Source organism: Parus major, chromosome Z (assembly GCF_001522545.3).
Source record: "Parus major isolate Abel chromosome Z, Parus_major1.1, whole genome shotgun sequence".
NCBI classification, from domain to species: Eukaryota; Metazoa; Chordata; class Aves; order Passeriformes; family Paridae; genus Parus; species Parus major.
Window position 1 is genome coordinate 44,203,789 of NC_031799.1, and position 20,663 is coordinate 44,224,451.

General features: G+C 40.9%; 1 protein-coding gene across 2 annotated transcripts in view; it reads left to right on the forward strand.

Moving 5' to 3' along the window:
- The first annotated feature begins 3,365 nt into the window (after positions 1-3,365).
- Positions 3,366-20,663, forward strand: part of GAK (cyclin G associated kinase) — a 66,219-nt gene continuing 48,921 nt past the window's right edge. Inside the window, exons 1-7 of one of the 2 annotated variants that reach the window (XM_015653549.3) lie at positions 3,366-3,684; positions 9,860-9,921; positions 11,129-11,188; positions 13,006-13,120; positions 13,545-13,687; positions 15,944-16,069; positions 17,166-17,255. In XM_015653549.3, coding sequence (XP_015509035.1) covers positions 3,543-3,684; positions 9,860-9,921; positions 11,129-11,188; positions 13,006-13,120; positions 13,545-13,687; positions 15,944-16,069; positions 17,166-17,255 — 738 coding nt within the window. In that variant the 5' untranslated portion in view covers positions 3,366-3,542. The remainder of the gene's footprint in view (positions 3,685-9,859; positions 9,922-11,128; positions 11,189-13,005; positions 13,121-13,544; positions 13,688-15,943; positions 16,070-17,165; positions 17,256-20,663) is intronic. The other variant, XM_015653550.1, reaches the window with a different exon arrangement.

The window sequence follows — 20,663 nt, forward strand, 5'->3', positions numbered from 1 at the left end:
AAAGGGGAAGGTTGGAGCAGAGCTTTTTAATAAGCAGCTCAAGCATCCCACTGGAGTACAGTGTGGTTGTCAGAACTGGGATGCAAACTAGTAACAGATGCAACAACCTTGTTTTTCTGTGCTTTTCAACAGAAACTGCCAGCATATAAGTGGATAAGCCTTACACCTTTAGCAACTTTAAGAAAAAAAACGAAGTCCTCTTAAGATGCATAAATAGAAAAATACTTTAGTATTTTTCTACCAAGTATTCTTAAAAATGGCAGCATTTTACCACACTTTTGCCTCAGCAATAAATGAAAATGAGGCCAGCTGCCACTACTGCAGAGTCTTTTGCACTCACTTAATGATCTGCTTGACCTCTCCAGTATGATCCTGGATATTTAAAACCATAGGTCAGTAAAATATTACCCAGGTTTTCTTTTAAACTTTTTTAATCCAGAAAAGGTGCATTCATATCTAAGGTCTCCTATCTTACTGCAGTAGTTGCAGTGTCAAATCCATCCTGATTTTTTCAAGTGTAATGTTCCTGCTGCCTATCCTACATTTTTTTCTTATAGCTCCTTCATGCAGAACAGATAGTTAGTTACACCTCCTGCAATCTTTCTGAGAACAAGTTCCCACTGTAAGTTATGATGGAGAAATATTAAATGTATATATAATAAATATATTGAAATATGATATATGGTATAGATTATATGAGATATAACATATATATATATATAAAATATTACATTATATAATATATCAAAATTCAAATAATATATATGAACGATTTCAAGCAACAATTGATTGAGCTTTTATTATCAAACCTCATACTTGGTGCCTACCTGCATATAATTTTTGGGCTGGAATTTTGATTATTTGTGTCAAGAGCCTTTTTCAACAGTCAAATCTCTTGCATAAGCAGTAAACCCATAAAATTTTAAATATAATCAGTTTTCATGGATGGAATTTTATTTACTAATTTTTGTACATTAAAAAGGTACACATTAATAAATAAGATTCTCAGGCAAGATATTTAATGGCATTTCAACAGGCATGCTGCTGCTTAAAAAAATAAAGTCCTGCTGCCTTTTCATCCTCAGTTGTTTCTTCTGACTTTGGGACATCTCTTCTGAGCTGAGATAAATGTGAGGCTTAGCAGTGAAATAAATAGACATGGAATTTTAGCATGGTGTTAAAGCTGGTTAGCAAAAAAACCACAAAACTCCAAAATTTCCAAAAGAGGTTGTTTCAGCCCAGATCACTCAGTCTGTTACTGAAGTGGCATCAGAAACCTCAGTCTTCATTTCAGCTGAACAAATATGAAGTAGTTGCCTCACATTCCATTTATGACAAAGTATTCCATTTGGGAATCACAAGAGGCCATGCCCCTGTAATGTACACAGTGGATGAAGAACAGCAAGTTTATGGAAGTTGATTGAGAAATACAACTTCAAAAAATTTAACCAGTCATCTATGCAGGAGAAAGTAGCCATGGCCACCTGAAATATACAGAATTTGGGGATATCTTTGATTGTCTCAAGGTGATGCCAGCTGGCAAGACGGAGACAGTAAGGACTAAACTTCTGAAAGAGAATCTTGCTATTGGTGTTATTTCTGAAAAAAAAAGTTTGAAGACAGCCTTGCTTCTAGTGATCTGCTATCTCAGGTCATACAGCCTTGCTCTGGAAATGGGCTGCTTAGTTTGAGATCTACAAAACACGTGGAGGAGTCAGCCTTACCTGTAAAAACATAGGCTGACACTTCCTGTGGATATGACAATTCCCAACAATCTTGTGTGTGGTGGTTTTGCACAGCCTGTTTTTTGGTAGCAGCAGGGGGCATGGAGACGCCTTTTGGGAGATGCCACCATGTCCAGCACAACCAGTCCCTGATGGCTCTGAATATGGACATGCTGCTGGCCAAGGCTGGGCCAATTAGAGATGATGGTAATGCCTCTATGATAACAGATTTAAGAAGATGTTAAAACAAATGTAGCATTAGGGGTGCAGTTTTAATTCTAGCCAGAGAAGAGTATGAGATGAGAACATGAGAGGGAAAATCATGGAGACACGAAGGTCAGTGGAGAAGAAGGGGCAGGAGGAGCTCCAGGCACCAGAGCTGAGGTTCCCCTGCAGCCCCTGGTGCGGCCCATGGTGAAGCAGCTGTGCCCTGCAGCCCCTGGGGATCCACAGGGGATGCAGAGATCCACCCACAGCCTGTGGGGAGGTGCCCGTGCTGGAGCAGGTGGATGCCTGGAGGAGGTTGTGATGTAGTGGGAAACCCGCCAGAGAGAGGGCCCTGCTTCCAGCATGGAGCAGCCTGTCCTTGGGGGACTGCACGCTGTGGAAAAGTGACCTTCACCACAGCAGTTTTGGGAGGATTGTGTGCCTATGGGAGGGATTCACATAGTTTTGGGAGGACTGCTCCTCCTTAGATTTGGAGCCAAGCTGGAGAAGTTCACAGGAACTGTCTCCCACGGGAAGGGGCCCAGCAATCTCATAGGGGAAGGGCTCATTTCCCAGAGCAGTGGAAGAAAATCTTGAGCGCCGAACCGACCAGAACCCCACACCGGGTCTCCCTAAGTTGTGAGTGCAACGGAGGGAGCGGTTGGGGGAAGAAAAGGCGTTTATAAGGCTTTATTTTATTACTTTTCATAATCGTCCTCTGATTTTGTTAGTAACAAACTCACTTTTTATCTCTAAGTTGAGCCTGTGCTTGGAGTGTTTTCTCCCGGTCGTTATCTGAACTCACGAGCCCTTCGTTAATTTTTTCTGTCCTCTGTCCAGCTGTGGCAGGGGAGGGTGAGCGGGTGACTCTCGCGGATGCCTGGCATTTGGCCAGTGTGGAGCCACGACAGTGTGACAGACGGAGAGCTCTCCCCCACCGCGCCCTCCCGTGCGTCCCGGTGCTGGCACTGGGGGTGCAGGAAGGGCAGCGGCCCGTGAGGGTCGAGGGGAAAAGGGGGAAGGGCAGACTTGGGAAGGCCCCGTCCCGAGGGCAGACGAAGAGGGAAAGGACGGCAGCAATGCTCTGTGGGAAAAGCGCAGGTGCTGCCCAAGCGCCAGTGGTGCCGGCAGACAGGAGGACATTTATCTCTTGCCAACTGCCAACCTAAGTATCAATATGTGGAAACACCCCTGCCTGGGGAACGGCGGCCCTTCCTGAGGGAAAGCGCCGCGGGGAGGGCGGGAAGGCGAGCTTCGCGCCTTGCCCGCGGCCGACAGGAGCGGGGAGCCGGGACCGGAGCCGGAGTCGGTGAGGGGACGCGGCAGGGGCGGAGCAAGGCGGGGGCCGGGGCGGGAGCAGGAGCTCCTCCCGCGGGGCGGAGCCGCGCCGGGCCGGGCTGCGGCGGGCGGGCGGGCGGCACCGGGAGCGCGTAAGTGACGCAGCGTTCCCGGAAGCCGCCCGGAGCTGAGGGAAGAGCGGCTGAGGGGACGGTAGAGGAGGCAGGCGGGCTCTCGCCGCGGCTGTCGGTGCCTCGGCGGAGCCTTCCAACTCCGTCCCACTCTGATTCCATCCCTTTCTGTCCCGTTCTGTTCCGCTGCCTGCCAGGGGCCATGTCGCTGTTCCAGTCCGCCCTGGACTTCCTGGCGGGCCCCGGCTCACTGGGAGCCGCCAGCCGCGACCAGAACGATTTCGTGGGGCAGACGGTGGAGATGGGCGACATGAAGCTGCGCATCAAGCGGGTCATCGCCGAGGGTAAGCGCGAGCGGCAGGGCCGGGCCGTGCGGGGCGGACCCCGGCGCTGCGGGGCTGGGATGGGCTTCCCCGCGGGCCTCCCGCTCCTGTTTTCCCCGTCTCCTGTTCCTAGACCGGGAGGGTTTCCTCCTTGGCAGGCCGCACCCGGGTGGGGGCGGGCGGGCGGCGGGCGGGGCGGCAGTTCCGGCCTCTCGGGAAGGGCTGGAGGTGTCCGAGCCGCTCCGCGCCGAGCCGGTGTCCCAGGCACGGAGGGACGGTGTCCCCAGGCCCTGGGGTCGCAGCAGGGCTTGGTGTTACTGTCCTGCCTCAGGAATAGCCACCGAGAGCCGCTGTGTTGTGTGGCTGCTTCTTCGCTTGCTTTGTGGTTTAAAATGCCTTCACCGCATAGCTCAGAGGAGTTTGTAATCTGTCAGGGTCTTTATAATCTACTAAAGACCTCATGGAAGTTCTGGATTGTGTTTTTTATTTTATTGGTTTTTTTAAACGACAGTGTATGATATTATGCCAGACATGCAAGATTGCCTCTGTTATTTGGGGTTGTTTAGAAGACTATGGAATGCAGGAAATGTGTTTGTTTCAAACACAGTTGTCAAGAGGTTGGTCTTACTGTGCACATAGATTTTGCTAGAGTACGAGGAGTTAAATATCTGGGCAGCTTCCAGTTTCAGTGAAGTTTTGGGTAGGAAGCCTGGCACATGACTTGTTAATCTGTTTTAGAAAAGATGCAGTGTTTGATAGATGTAAATTACTTAGATATTAGCAGAAATTTGGATCATCTTGTGCTTGTGGTCAGAGAAAATGCAAAAGAAGAACCGCTGGAGGATAGTCTCAGAAGACTAAGATGTGAATTTCTATACTACTGCAGTGAAATATTTCATTAACTTTGTAGAGATGGTTGATGTTATTTAGGTTAAATACCTCAAAGCTCTATTCAGCACTCCTTTTCGTTATTGGAGTTTTTTTCTGTAGTTTCTTCTTGTAATTATCTGATACTAAATAGTTTTCTGTTGAAATCTAGGTGATCAGCGTAGAGGAAAAATTTGGTTAGAATTAGCTACTTCAAACCACTTATAAAAATTTTTGTGTTGTAAAACAGCAGCAACTGGGTCTCCACCACTGCTTTGTCTTCTTAAGGGCAATAATTTATCACTTGAATGCTCAAAGACTTCTGGCACATGATCTTAGAGAAAACCTGGCAGTTTTTTATGTAGTAAGTTGCATTTAAAACAGTACTAAATGTCGTGTCCTCCTGTTTGCCTTCAGCCTTTACTTACACCTTCTTTACAGTCAGAATTGTGATTGAAATGTCTTTGTCTTTTAGCATTCACATCCTCAGTAGGATGTGAATGCTAAAAGAGCTGTCTGTGCTGCTGATACTGTAACATTATTGCCCTCAGTGACCACAGCAGTTACCAGAGGACAAAGGAAAGTTAGGGCAGGAAGCTATTTTTGAAGCATATATGCTATTTGGTTATGCTTCTGTAGCAGGTATTTTAGTACTTCACTTTGACAGCAGCCTACTGTTTCCCAGAATCTGACACAGCCTTTGTAAAATGTCAAGGGAAAGATGCCAGGTTAGATGACTTAAAGCAAATGGAAACATGCTTTAACTCTACAGTTCTTGACAATTTCTCTGTAACCAGAGAAATTTGTGTTACATTTTTGTCTCAGTGTTATGGTATTATTTTATGTTGTCTTCTTTTCTTATTTTGCCAACCAAAGTTGGACTAGTGGCTTGCTTTTTCTGGAAAATATAATTTTCTAGCTGCATTTCTTCAGTGTAGCTGGTCTAAAAGACCCCTTGTGGTATATTGAATATAAAGCTAAAATAGATATTAAGTACAGAAGTCCTGTTCTCTCCTGCTGTCTTCAGTCTTGAATTTGTATAGTTTATTTTGTTGCTCAAATTACGTTTATCTTTCAGCTCTGGATGTGTTGTGGTACCTTCTGATACATGGGTCCACAGCTGTGGCTTGTGTGTATTCCCTTCCACGATTACAAATATAGAATCTGCATTTCTTCTAGATGGGTTCTCTCATGCCAAATTTCCTACTGGAAAGTCAAGTGCTGCTTTCTGAATTTGGATTTCAAATCCATGGTGAACTGTGTGTCATCTGACGATGCAGATAGAGAACCTTTTCCATAGGCTCGTATGCTCAGCTTTGTTTGTAGCTGGTGTGAACAGAGCCTGTGGTTTAGCACTGCGTGGTGTCATGTGGCAGCACAGGTTCAGTTGTTCCCATAGCCCACAGCTCCTTCCAGCTCTGTAGCGTGCAACAGTGCTGGTGCAAATTCATGTGTGGCTGTGCTCTGAGACTTCTTGCACAGGTTGCTTGGATGTGATTTCCTGTTTGTTTCACAGAGGTGTCATGCTGGGGTAGGACTGGGCTGATTGAAAATGTGATGTGCTGCTGCAGGAGGCTGACAGCAACCTGTGGGCAATGAGCTGGTGATGATCTCTTGTATTGATACTACCTCTAAATGCAAGAACAGACTTAAGAGTGTCACAAACTGGACTGAGCACTCTTAGAATATGGTATCCTGGTTCTTTTTCTGCTTGGACATTTCAGTAGCTCACTGCAGATAAGATTTTAGAGGACCTTGGTGGGGGGCCTTTATATATGATCTCTACTTGCCCTTGGTATGATGGTGGCTTTATGTGTCATGGCTCTCTTGGATCCTCCCGTTAAGTGCACAGACACCCACACAGTTTTACTTAAGTAAAATAGTCACATATTTCCTCCGTAATTAGTGAATATTGTTGCTTCTTTTGTATATGAGACTGAACAATTTAGAATAAACCAAGTGTTTGGTTGTGTGAAAAACAGGGAACAAGCAAGCACACGTTTAACAACCATTCTTCACGTGTAATGAGTTCTTAGGCTTCCTTTGAGCAAGACATTGACAAAACAGCACACAAGAAGAGAACATGATGAGAAAAAGAATGCATTATTCAATCTGTTTGATCTGAGTCTAAAGCTTTTACTGTAGTGGAAAATCATTCCTTAGTTAGGAAGATAGCAATAGGATACAGACATAAATGGGTACAGACTTTAAATTTTTTTTTTTTTTTTAGTGTAAAACTAGATGTCATAACTTGAAGCCACGTAGGTAGGTAACTTACTACGATCTGCTTTCTGTCAAGGTGAAACTTCTGCAATTAAAGCAACTTTTTTTTTTTTCTTTTCTTTGTTACTGCAGGACTTCCTCAGTATTTTGAGTGTGAGCAGGCAGTATTACAGGTTGCCAAACTTACAGGAACAATTCTATGGTCTGTGCAGCTGCTGGATTCATAGGATAATGATAACCTAATTAAGTTGAGGCTTTTGAGCAGATTTAATTTGTAAACTTTTAGCATCAGAGGCACAATGAATGCTTAATGTTAAGTTTCTGTGGGTGTTGTTAATTTGCTGGTAAGTGGGGGGAAAATAAGATGATTCCTAAAGAGCAACTAAAGCACCTGACCTAGCAACTTTCCAGTTGGCATTCTCTTTACTGTAAATGTAGACAATGTTTTCAACATGGAGCAGAACAGTTCTATTTTTTAAGGCTGTTGTTTCTTGGCTGTAGCAATTCCTGCTTGCAGGGTAGCTTTGAAACTTTCAAGATATTCTACCTCTCTGCTTCTCAAGGGTGTGTACAGGTCTTTAAATTTGGGCCATCCTTCATTCTTGAGGCAGTTTCATTGTGTTACTAGGACTTTGCAATGGACACAAATGCATGACTGGGCTTCAGAAGAAAAATGCTTGTGAATCAATGTGTGGCAACAATAACTGAGCGTGTTTTCTTTTTTGATACTCTGATAGAAATCAAAGTTTTCAGGTAAGATGCACTGTAACTTACAGTCCAGATTAGAATTATAGTGTTTCAATCAAGTTATAGCATAAACCACTGAAAGTTGATATGGAAACGAATTTGGTCAGTATTTGGGAGGAGAGTAGAAAAGTCATATCAAATAGTTACAAACAGGAAGCTACCCGCACCCTCACTTTCTCATGACTAGTTAAGTGTGTAATGAAACAGTCAGTGAATTACAGTAGCAAGCAGTGTTACAATGTGGTTGATGTCCCTATTTTGATGCTCTGTATTTGTCACTTTACTGAAGCTGCTTATCTGAAATGATAATTTGTGGAGATGTGAAAAACAGGGACATGATAGAAAAGAACAGTTTAAAATTCAGCTTAATGTGTAAATGCAGTGAAGTTATTCAGTATTATGTGATGTAGGTTTGACTTGAGGGAGAATCCAAATGTCTTGGTTGGAAAAGCAGCAGTCTTCCAGTCTCTCTAAGAGAATGATGAGGTATTGACAGGACCACTGCCTGAGGCCTGTGATGGTGCAAAGACAAGTGTAGAGTGCTCACTAATAAAGCAAATGAGCTACAGTTAGTTCCTGATTTTCATGGTGTAGTGCTCTGTAGCGAGCCTTGATGTGTGAGAGCTTGTGTCTACAGAAAAGAAATAAACCTAGTTTTCTTCTGCTGTAATTTCTGTACTAGAAAATACTGTCTGAGATGACTTTGGAGGGCTTGGGCTGTCTTCTGAGAACGGGGCTCTGAAATGCCTCACCAATGTAAAACCTGTCTCTGTGGGCAGCAGTTGGGATGGGTGTGTACATATCTCTACACTGGTGATCTGTATGGGAGAATACTAAGATGATTTTGCTGATACAGAAAGCCTCAGAAAACTGTCTTAAAACCATCTACAAACATTTACATGAGTGGAAAAAATGAGTGAAAACACCCCAAATGTAATTACATTATTCAGATGCCCATCGAAGTTTTTCTTTTAACTTCCATTTTACGATTTGCCTCACTTAGGTCTGCTGTACAGGTGTTTGTAGAGGTTTGTTGAAAGTACTTTTTAAATTATTTTTTCTGAATGTTTGCAAAATATATTGGTCAGGGAGCTTGGAGTAAACTGTTATGGCAGATCAGAAATTTTGCCGGTAAACTTGTCCCTGATGAGGGTATATTAAAACTGCTTTAATAGACTACTTCTTCGAGGGAGCCAGCATCGAACTATAAATGAAACTGGTTTTAAGTAAGAAGCAGTAGGAATAGTTTTGCCTTTTGTGTAAGAATTGTTTTCACTAATAGCAGATGGTTAAAAAAAAAAGAAGTTAGAAGTATCTTCACAACATGCTGTAACTCCTTTGGTATCCCAGAAAATCCATGGAATTAAACATGGTATCTGCTGTAGAAGTGCTGCAGAAGTAATGAACTAAACACTACATAGAATGAGCCAAGTTGTATGGAGCTGAGTTTGTGAAAGAGTGAAAAGACAGAATGGGAAACTTACTTGAAGCTGATGTTTTGAAAGGGGCATACTTGTAAAAGGTGAGCTTGTAGGTCATAGCAGTTTCTACAGTAAGAATAGCAGATTCTGAGTAAGGCAGGTGTAATGAAGTAGGAATTAACCAGGCTCGATACCACTGGCTTTTCTCTGGAGATCTGCAAAGTTTAATGAACTCCATTCTGTTTAGCATTTCTTAGTACTTGATAATAAGGTACAATCACTGAAGTAGAAATGCGTATTTTAAGCTAGTTATGTACTCTCAAACTTCCGCTATCTCAGTGAGGTTGCACAGTGTTCTTGAGCAAAGAAAGAGAAAATAGATAATTTGACAAAAGAAATTTGAAGGAAAATATTTTATGGAATAACACATAGCAATTTAATAACAATATTACTGTTATTGGAATGTGTGCTTCAGTGCTTGAAAAAGATTTCTGCTTTTAATACAAAGCATGAAGCATGACAATTATCTTAAAAATAGGAGGTGTATGTTTAGCACTTATCTTCCTTTGTTATTGCTGTATTTTATACAGTGTTAGCAGTGTAATATCAAAAAAGTTTAATTGAAATATCAGGTAGTATTTGCTTTAATGCAGTTTGGTTTTATAAGAAAAAAGTGTCTTCATAAGAAATCTGCATATGCAGACTTAAAAAAATGCAGGAGAGTAACAAAGTCAGTGTGCTCTTGACATATGTACAGGCAAGGAAGAGAATATCTGAAGTCTTGCTGAATATCAGCCATCTTGACCAGATGCTGAAAAATGTGTACTTGGTACGTTCAGACATGTATCTAAATTCATGTATTGATTCTGTTAGACTAAAAAGAATGATGTACATGAATATTGAAATTAAAACTGATGTAATGTGCCTTCTTCTTGTAGGGGGCTTTGCATTTGTCTATGAAGCTCAAGATCTTGGAAGTGGCAAAGATTATGCTTTGAAGGTAATATTAATTTACTTCACTATAGGTTTGTAAGGTCTGTCTTTTAGCTTGATATTTTAGCATGACAGTTAGTCCTTGATGTATGCCACAGAGCAAGTAACTTGGAAAAATTCAGTGTATTAGTGGTGTTTGTAGCCCACTATTTAGAATGATCATTCCAGTTAGAACCATGCACTTCATTATTAGATGACAAACAGGGGAATTGATATTTTAGGTACCTCTGGCCTTTATTTTTTTGTTTGGTATAGAAATTCACGATCCAGTCAAAAACATTTTGTTTCATGGGTAAAAAGAATATTTCATAGTGACCTGAAGTAGAGTACAGGAATCTTCTTCACTTGTCAGAAGCAGATTTAGCCTACCTTTGTACTTTAAATTTCCTTAGTATTAAAAATAATGCTCCAGGCTTTGACTCATTGTTTAACCATTCAGCTTGGTACTTTTTAGAGATACTTTTCTGGATCCTTGGTTTCTGGAGGCTTCTGGTAACTGTAAACAGGGTTAGTTGTAGGAGGAATGGGAGAGGTAAGTTGGCATTATACCACCAGTAATAACTTTGCCTTTTCCCCTTTCATTCCACATCCTACAGTAACAAAACATGTGTTCAAAGATCCTCATTAAAAAAATAACAGGTAAAAGGTGAACCATTACTATACTTCGTCTTTTCTGTAAAACCAGTACTTTTGAAGTGAATGCTCAGGCTGATTGTAGTCAAATTTTGACTGCAAATCCAGGTAATACTAGAAACAGTAATGCTTAATTTTGCTACTGATTACACAAGTACCATTGAAAAAGACAGGATACATGATCTGGTGAGTTTAGTGTAGAGTGAGTTGAAGGTTGTTGCTGAATATTTCAGACAGAAGGCGAATCTTTCCTTGATAGCCCACAATGCTGCAGCCAGGAGACTTTAGCGCTTTATATATCAGAACTGCCAGAGCAGTTACTTTTAAGAGTGTAAAAAGTTACAACTGCTCAATTATCACTAAACCTGAATAGTCCAGGTAACTGGAAAGCTGGTTATGATTTATGGCAGAATATCAAAATGTACAATAAGCCAGCTTGGTTTACTGTCCCACTACAGTTCCTTAGGTTTTTGTCTATAGTTTATCCTTCATATTCCTTCATTGAAAAAAGATCTATGCACTGTTAATTCTGTAAGTTTCAGTAACTATATCCTCTCAATTATTTTGGTTTTTTTTGGCAGCGACTGTTGTCTAATGAAGAGGAAAAGAACAAAGCCATCATTCAGGAAGTTTGTTTTATGGTATCCTTTTCTGTAACATTTAACTGCCTAAGATTTCTGGGAAAGGAAAGATTGCTGTACAGATTCTGTTTTTCTTCATGCCATACACTGCCTAAGTGGACTGACATTCTGGAGGTATGGGTTCATGGTTTGTTATGAATCTGGTGCCTACATCCAAAAAGTTCAATTCTTCAAAAATTGCAGTAATACAGTGTGTGCAGATAATTTTTGTAGCTAGTGTAGACTTTGCCATGAACTTCTAGCAAGAAGATGGATTCTTATTTGAACTCTCTTGCAGCCCTTTGAATTTAGTCAAGAGACTTTTTGACTTCAGATGACGGTTAATTCTTAAATAGAGTTCCCTCGCATGCACTGAATTTATTGCTCTTTGCTTTTACTCTCAATGTTTATTAATTTCTGCTTTGGATACATCTGGCTTTAAGAAGTCATGCTGGATATAAAGGAAGAAATTTCTGTAGACTACATGCATCAGAAACAGGAGGCAGATGTTTCTCAGTGTCCTTGCTGTCCTCCATATCTGCAGTGATGTCAGATACTAAGGTATAATGTAATCTTGGAGTGTTTTCAATCCTTGATTTTAGGAAGTTCAATATTTTCTCCCTGGCCTGGCTCCTTATGGACCCTTGGTTTGTTTCAAGAGTCAGTGAATAGCTGTGGTGTGCTGATGTGTTCCCTTTTAAGCATTCAGCTTCATTTTAAATTAGCAGGCAAACCCACTGATCCTAATTTAAGCTACTCAAACATTTCTTTTCATGACTGCTGGTATGTTTGGCAAAATCTCAGCCTAAACACCAGTAGAAGTACACTTCCAAGGCAGAGTACCATAGCACTGTACATTTCCTGTTTATTCTGACCTTATCTTGGCAAGAGTAAAGAACTTAATGTTGATTGGATGTTTTTCACAGGTCAGAGTCATTAAAGCAGGTGTAGAATATGAAGAAGTGTTAATTGTTGCTAACTTTCTGAGATAAGACTGTGAAATGCAATTAATTCCTGCAGGTCTGAATAGAGGGTTGTGGAAGAGATGTGTAAGATCAGATTAATGTGAATTGTGTGGATCCAACTTGCCCTTTTTTAATAGCTTTGTTCTACTTACAGTATCTTTGCTTTTCTCTCTTTAGATTTGGTAAATGCATCCTGTAAAAAGATTTTGATTGTCTCACAGGCACAAATCTCAGTGTAGGCACAGACAGGCATAATGCAACATAACTTCCACTAGCAGGAGCTGAGATCACTTATATTGTACTCCCCTTTACGTAGCTCAAAAATGATACCTCAAATTTTTGAACTGAAACATGATAAAGTTTTGTAGCATAAAAAAATATTACTAATGATGGGAGGGTAAGTTCCTTGCCCCTTTTGACCTCTGATTGTTTTGAACTCTATTTTAATTACTTAAAACTGAAGCATGGCATATTTAATACTTCCTTGGGAAAGATAGGTGAGGGTACAATAGCCCTTTCTTGATCAGCCATCTAGAGAAGCAGCTGATAATTAGAAGATGTCCCTGCTACTCATGCTAGGCTCTTGGCAGTCATTGTCAAAAAGCAAAAAGAAGTAGACCTGTTACTGAGTCTAGTTTCTTCCAAGCTGTAATCATAAGGATTTTTTAATATTTTATTTTGACTTTTTATTACATCACCTTAGATTGCTTTCTCAGATTTCTTATAGTTGAAGCATATATTTCCCTGTTTTGCTTTGGGTATTGATTGCAGCTGTTATGCTTTCTGTGGTTTTAAGCTAACTTTTCAAATGAACTACTGGATGCAGTAGTAGTAATGAACTTGGGAGTTCTCTTCCTTGAACATGTTCTCCAGAAAAAACTTTCAGGTCATCCCAACATTGTCCAGTTTTGCTCTGCAGCGTCTATAGGAAAAGAAGAATCAGACACGGGGCAGGGAGAGTTTCTTCTGCTTACAGAGCTGTGTAAAGGTAAACTTTCTCTTTTCCCAGCAGTCCACATTGCTTCTGGCAGCTGTTTTGTACAAGCTGCTTGTTAACTTACAGGCTTGGAATGACTGTAGAAGATATCATGGTTCAGTGGAGCCAGAGTTCAAACTTATCTTTTATAGGATAAAGATCATGGCTTTTTTTGACTATAGTTTAACCTTGTTTTAAATATGAGGTAATCATTAAGGTTGTTTTGTTTGAGACTAGTCAGAGAAAGGAAGAGTAGGAGTAGTTCCTTAGAGCACTCTTTTCTCACTGTAGTCAGTGGGGACTTGCCATTTTCAGAAAATATATTTAATACAACTCAGGACTGTAAGTCTTTCCTTACAAGGGTCTGTTTGTGTAAAGCTTTCAGAATTTGCAGTGTTCTCTGTGTGCTTATGAGAGTTTTTCTCATTTCCTGCAGGACAGCTGGTAGGATTCTTAAAGAAAGTAGAATCCAAAGGACCTATCTCTTGTGACACTGTTTTGAAGATTTTTTATCAGACCTGCAGAGCAGTTCAGCATATGCATAAACAGAAGCCTCCTATTATTCACAGAGATTTAAAGGTATGTTGCAATATTTAAATAAAGCAGTGAACTTTTGAACAGGAGTGAAAGGAGCCTGTCGGGCTGGAGTAGTGTTAAAGATGATTCTCGAGCATAGTGTTTAGATCTATTGCCTTGCCGTAACTGCTGAGTTTTAGTGATAGTCATCACTGAAATACTTTCATCTCTTCAAACATCTTTTCCTTGTATTTGCAGTTAGGCACTGATTGTACTCTATCTGAAACAACCTGGCAGAAAGTTGTGTATCATGTTTTGCTGATTGAATTAGCCTAAATATTTTGTTTTGGATAAAAAAGTTTTTTACAACTGATGAACCGTAGTTCTGGGTTAAGAGTGTGACTTAAAAGAGCAGATAAAGCTTTAAGGAGAGGAATATTGAATTGTCTGTGAAGGATTACATTGCCATTGAGAATGTATAATAAGCTGTTAGTTTTGGAACTGATAACTTGCATACTTGCATTACACTTCAGTACTTGTTTTGAATTTGATTTGTAAAATTTGGTAGGCATAATTCATGTTAGATTTTCTTTCTTAGATTTTTGGTGTTGTTTTTTTGTTTGTTTTTTACCAGCTTGCTTTTTTTATCTTGCTTGATTTATTAGCCTTTAGCTGGGGTTATGCTGTAGAAAGTGTTCTACCTTTAGGAGCTTTGGAGATTTGAAAGGACTTATCTGAGTCTGAATTTTGTATTTTCAAAACAGGGGTTCACCTGTTCAATATACCTTAGATGAGGAAGCTCTAATCATCAGTAAGATTCTGCTGTCCTATGAATATATTTGAATTTTCATTAACATAAAAAAGAGACAGAGGAGTTTCTTACTCTTTGAATAATGTCAAAGTTTCACATGTGTCTGTATCCATCCTGATGTGATTTCATTTGAATACAAAAATAGGAAAATTTGTTCCTCCTTAAGTACTTTGGGGAAAGGAAAATAAGACCACTTTTCTAGAAGTAAATGTGCTAATTATTTTCAACACTCTTGATGAAAGCTTTAATATTAGCTGTTAGTATAGCCCATAAATACAAACCTAACTTCGGTAACACAGCACTCCTTTTTTAGTCACTTGGTACCATTGAACAGGCTTTTATGTCGTGAGGTAGTGTTATAAAGACATGTTAACCATTCCTCATTGAAATTTCTGAATGCCAACCCCTAGCTATTTTAGAAAAGGTGTATCTCTCTTCTGGGAAAAAAGAAAAAGGTAAAAAAAACCTATTTACAAGTAAATACACAATTTCTTTTATAGCCAGCGGCATAGACATTGAGATAATGCTGTAAGTCAGAATAGTTTTTTCTTCTCAAGGAACATACCCTCCTGACAGATAAAACATGGGAAAAGACAGTTGTTTGGGTTTGTGTTGGTATCACGTTGCAGAGGCTGCAAAACAAGATTAAATTATTGTTGTTCTGCAAGATACAGAGGCCTTACTGCAGCCAGAAGCCAAATAGGGATCATTTAGCTCTGCTACCCTTTTTGGCAGTATAAACTAAAGTCAGCAGCATAGAAAACTGTAAGTCGGAGTTTTGAGCCAATTAACTTTGATACCTTTTCCTAACTTTATTCAGAGGTAAATTTATTTTTATTTTAGTCCTTTTGTGATTGACTCCAAGTACATCTGCCCAATACTTTTACTCTTTCCTTAAGTTTCTTTCACATTTCAATTAATAATACATTACAGTTGGAATTTATGAAGTAGAAAAAGGCAGAGATAATGGATGATGGTCTATTCAGGCAGCACATGGTCCTCAAATATCTGTTTCCTGTCTCTGCACAGGGTCACAGCTGCCTCTTTACGGGTGTCTCCTAGCAGACTGCTTCTCTACTAGTACCTTCCTGTTTTTTTTCTATAGCAGACCTAACCTTCATCCCGCTGCAGTTAAGCTAACAGTGTTCAGTTTTATGCCTGAGAACGTTTAGATTCTAAGACACTGCTTCTACAAGTTCTCATCTGAAAAACTGGCCTTTTGTTAGGCTTTAATGGAATTATTTTCCCCCAAGGTTTATTTCTTGCTTTCCTGAATGTTTCCTGTTTGTGGTGTGCTTGGTGCTTCCTTTTAAAACTTGGTTTGTTGCTACCATGTAAAACTACAGTACTGTCTGAAATCTTAGTTCTTCTGTAAACAATATTTTTGGATAAAGTGATTAGTTTTTATATTTATTCACAAGTAAGACAATGTGTGAAAGCATGTGTGTTAGTATACAGGGCAAAAAAGACACTTTTTAAAATATTTATTATTCTGCATCTTTTTGAAGGTGGAAAACTTGCTTATCAGTAATCAGGGGACAATTAAACTTTGTGACTTTGGTAGTGCTACAACTATAGCTTACTATCCAGACTACAACTGGTCTGCACAGAAGAGAGCACTGGTTGAAGAAGAGGTAAGACTATTTTAATGTGATTTAATTTTAATATCAACAGTGGATTAATTTAATTGTTACTATTAATCAGGTATTAATGAGACATCTAAGACAAATGAAAATTATTTCAGTTAGAGTGTTATTTATGAAGTTTCAGTTTTTTATTTGTTTTGTTAGATTTCAGAAACTGTCTGCAGTTACAATCATAGCTTGTGTTTTGTGGCTACATGTAGAAACACTGCTTCAGCATGGTCAGCATCCATTCTGCAATTTGCTGTGAAAATAGAAGTGGTTACTAGGGCTTCTTCTAATTGCACTCTTGACAAGAAACTGGTTGTGCCATCCTGATTCCTCCCAGTCTGTTTTTCTCAGTTGAATTATACTTTAATGAGAGGCAAGTCTGCTCAGCAGAATAGGAATATGCAGTATTGCAGTGTCTTTGACTAAAGTAGCCAAACCTACCATGCAGTATACTTTTCCAAAATGCATTTATTCTTAGTATAGAGTTGAGAGTAATGCTAGTAAGTCTAATATAGTACATCAGTCAGAGAAAGACACTTAAGTTCATGTGTGCGACTTCTGACGAGCCCACGTTTTGCAATGTGGTATTCTTGGAAAGCATTCACCTAAAGAAGTGATGATGCTGTACCATTGTCTCGTATAGTCTTTGTAAAAAGGTGGTATAAAAGGTATTTTCAGGTGTTCTTATGAGCAGAGTTTCTCTTTGGATGTGTCTTCACTGTCATTAAGTGTGCTGAGTAAGGGAGAGAGGTGCCCTGGAGCATGAATTTACTTACTGGTTTATTGTTGATTTTTGCTATTAGGCTTCCTATTCATTTTTGCCTCATGTAGAACAGTCACTTTACGTGCTTTGCTGTTTGGGAGGACTCTTTACTATCACAGTGTTATTTGAGTACTACTGTCTTCATGTGATCTTATGTGAAAGCTGCTATGACTATTGCAGGATTCAATTGATGGCTTTTTCCTTGACAAGTATTTCTGAAATTAATTTTGAAAATGAGAGTACTATCCATTCCACACAGAGAGCTGTTTCCTTGGTTGAATGCTGCTAAAGGTCATTGTTAAAGATTGTTTCAATAAATTTTGTCTTCTCCAGATCACAAGGAATACAACGCCAATGTACAGGACACCAGAAATGATAGACTTGTATTCAAATTTTCCAATTGGTGAAAAGCAGGACATTTGGGTAAGAAATTTTTTTTTTTTTCTTGCTGCATCATAGTCGCTCATGTCATAGTCAAACTGATTTTGCAGGCTTTGCATGTTTGTTTGTTGATTAAATAACTAAAGCACTGAAATAAATGTAGAATGCTGTCTTAGATCAAAATAAACTTAAATAGTGTGGACTCTGTATCTAGATGTTAAAAGAATGAGACGTACCATTCAAGGTATTCTCCCAATGCTGAACTTCTCTAACGTTCAGTAGAGCTGTTGCTTAGTTGGAGCTTGCCACCATAAATCCAGATTACTTAGGTTCAAATTCTTGCCTTTTGTGCTCTGCCATGCATATAATCCTGGGACGTCTTATTGCTGAGTTCAAAATTATTACGTTGAGGTATGACATGTAATGTCATACATGCTGACAGATATCAAGGATGAGAACAGTGCAGAAATCATTCATGCCTTGTGTAGAAAAGATGGTAAGCTGCTCAGACTCACTAAAAAAATCTGTTTTCCAGCCGTGTAAGGCAGCAGTACTGAAGTACTCCCCGGCAGTGTAGTGCTTAGTGACTTAGTTTATGGGATGTTTTTTACAGAGGCAGGTGTCAAGCTGTTTAGTTCTTACCTGTATCAGTAGTGTGTCAAAAGACAAATTGAGAAAATGTAATGCTGGCATTCAATTTATTAAATTAGTTGCAAGACATTGTGGAAATGCTTGTTCAGTTTCTATAGCTGTTCGTGATGTTCTTGTGGCATGTGAAGAAACACAAAGTAAAACGTAATTTTCTGATCACTTGGTCTCTTCATATGCATGAAATACTGTCAGTCTGAGCTAGGATTACAGAATCACTAGCTTGGAAGAGTCCAACCCATGCCTTAACACCTCAACTAAACCATGCCACCGAGTGCCACATCCAGGGGTGGTGACTCCACCACCTCCCCAGTTAGACAATTACAGTACTTTATAACTCTTGCCATAAAAAAACTTTTTTCTGATATCCAGCCAGTGTTTCTCCTGGCACAGCTTGAGGCTGTGTCCTCTCCTCCTGTCAGTTGTTGCCTGAGGAAAGAGACCAACCCCCACCTGACTACAAAGTTTTCAAGAAGTTGTAGAAAGAGATACACTTTCTCTGAATATCCTTTTCTCCCCGCTAAACAATCCCAGGTCCCTCAGTCATTCCTCACAGGGCTTGTGTTCCAAGCCCCTCACCAGCCTTGTTGCCCTCCTCTGGACATGCTCAAGCCTCTCAACGTCCTTCCTGAACTGAGTGACCCAGAACTGGACACAGCACTCCTGGTGTGGCCTCATCAGTGCCCAGTACAGGGGGAGAATGACCTCCCTGCTCCTGCTGGCCACACCACTCTTGATCTTGACCAGGATGCCAGTGGTCTTCTTGGCCACCAGGGCACACTGCTGGCTCATGCTCAGCTGGCTGTCACCTGTACCCCCAGGTCCCTTCCTGCCTGGGCACTGTCAGGCCACTCTGTCCCCAGCCTATGGCACTGCAGGAGGTTATTGTGGTCAAGATGCAGGACTCTTGGACTTATTAAAATTCATCTTACTTTACTCTGCCTGTCCATCCAATCATTCCAGGTCTCTCTGCAGAGCCCTCCTCCCTTCCAACAGGTTGACACATGCTCCCAGCTTAGTGTCATCTGCAAATTTACTAATGAAAGACTCAGTACTCTCATCTATGTCGTCAGTGAAAATATTAAACAGAACTGGCCCCAGCACAGACCCCTGTGGAGCACCATGAGCTGACAGCTGGATTCAGCACCATTCACCTCCACTCTCTGGGCCTGGCCACCCAGCCAGTTCTTAACCCAGCAAAGAGTGCTCCTGCCCAAGCCTGGCCTGCCAGCTCCTCCAGTGTGCTGGAGTGTGCTGTGGGAGACAGTGTCAAAGGCCTTGCTGAAGGTCAGGCAGACAAGATCCACAGCCTTTCCTGCATCCACCTTGTGGGTCAGCTGGTCAGGAAAGGAGATCGGGTTGGTCAGGCAGGACCTGCCTCTCCTAAACCAATGCTGGCTGGGTCTGATACCCTGGCCATCCTGTAAGTGCTGTGTGATGGCACTCAGTATAAACTGCTCTATTACCTTACTGAGTACTGAGGTCAGGCTAACTGGCCTGTCATTACCAGGATCCTCCTTCCTACCCTTCTTGTGGATGGGTGTCACACTGGCCAACCTCCAGTCATCTGGGAGCTCCCCAGTGAGCCAGGACTGCTGGTAAATGATGGGGAGTGGCTTTGCAAGTTCATCTTCCAGCTCCCTCGTCACCCTGGGATGGATCCCATCTGGTCCCATGGATTTATGAATGTCCAAGTAGCTCAGCAGTTCTCTGACTTCCTCCTTCTGGATAGAAGGGGGACCATTTTGCTCCCTGCCACCATCTACCAAACCAGGAGGACAGTTGTCCTGAGGACAAGACGTCTTGCCATTTAAGACTGAGGCAAAGAAGTCATTAAAGACATCCCCTTTCTCCTCATCTGCAGTTACTTAACTGAAATTCAGTTCAGTCAGCTAAGTGACAGGCTGTTCCTTGTCAAGTGATTTTTCTCCATGCTTGAAAGGCCCTTCATATCTTCTCACTCTCAAAGATTTCTGAAAAAGCAATGAGTTGACTTGGAAAATGTTTCTTAAGGAACAAAACTTCAAAGTTGGGTTCTCCTTACCCAACTCTAATTAAAAAAATCTTAATGGTCCATGCAAGACATCCTGCAGCTTTTAGTTCAATGTGAGCTGAACAATCTCTTTAGGTTTCAAGGAGTTTGATTTTACTTTGGTGTAATATGTGTGTCATCCTGCAGATGTACTGTAGAACTTTAGTGTGCTGCTTGTTGCCGGAAGGTAGTCAGGGGAAAAATAACAATATTTTCATTTGTTCCAAACAATCCTACCCCTTCCTTATCATGTCAATCCCCAAACATTATCTGAACTGTCCAAAAATCCCACTGTCTCCTTAAAGAAGGTTTTAATTAGTTCCTGGTAAAGGCCCAGTAGTAGGTCAGAAAGTTACTCCTAGTAATTTTTGATTGCTTTGTGGTTCTGCTTTTTTACCTTCTGGCATGTGAGTGCTCAGATGGACCCGGGCAGTTTCTGTAAAGGGACTGTACAGCTTTGGGACAACCTTTTGGGAATGGACTTTTCTGTCAGGTGTAGCTGAGGCTGTATGGATGGTGTTGGCTTTGAGGAGTTGCCTTGCTGCAACTGAAATTGCCTTCTAGTCAAATTGAATGACCATGTTTAAAGCAGACAAAATTTATCACAGTTACAATCCTAAATTGTAGGTAAAACAGAGGAAATTAAAAACATTCTCCAGCAAAAATCAAATCTGAGTGGCCTCTCAATTTCCTGTGTGTTCAACTGACTGCCTTGGTGGTTTTCTCTCCTGTGTGGCTGTGGGTGCTCTCTCCTGATGTGCAGAGTGTCT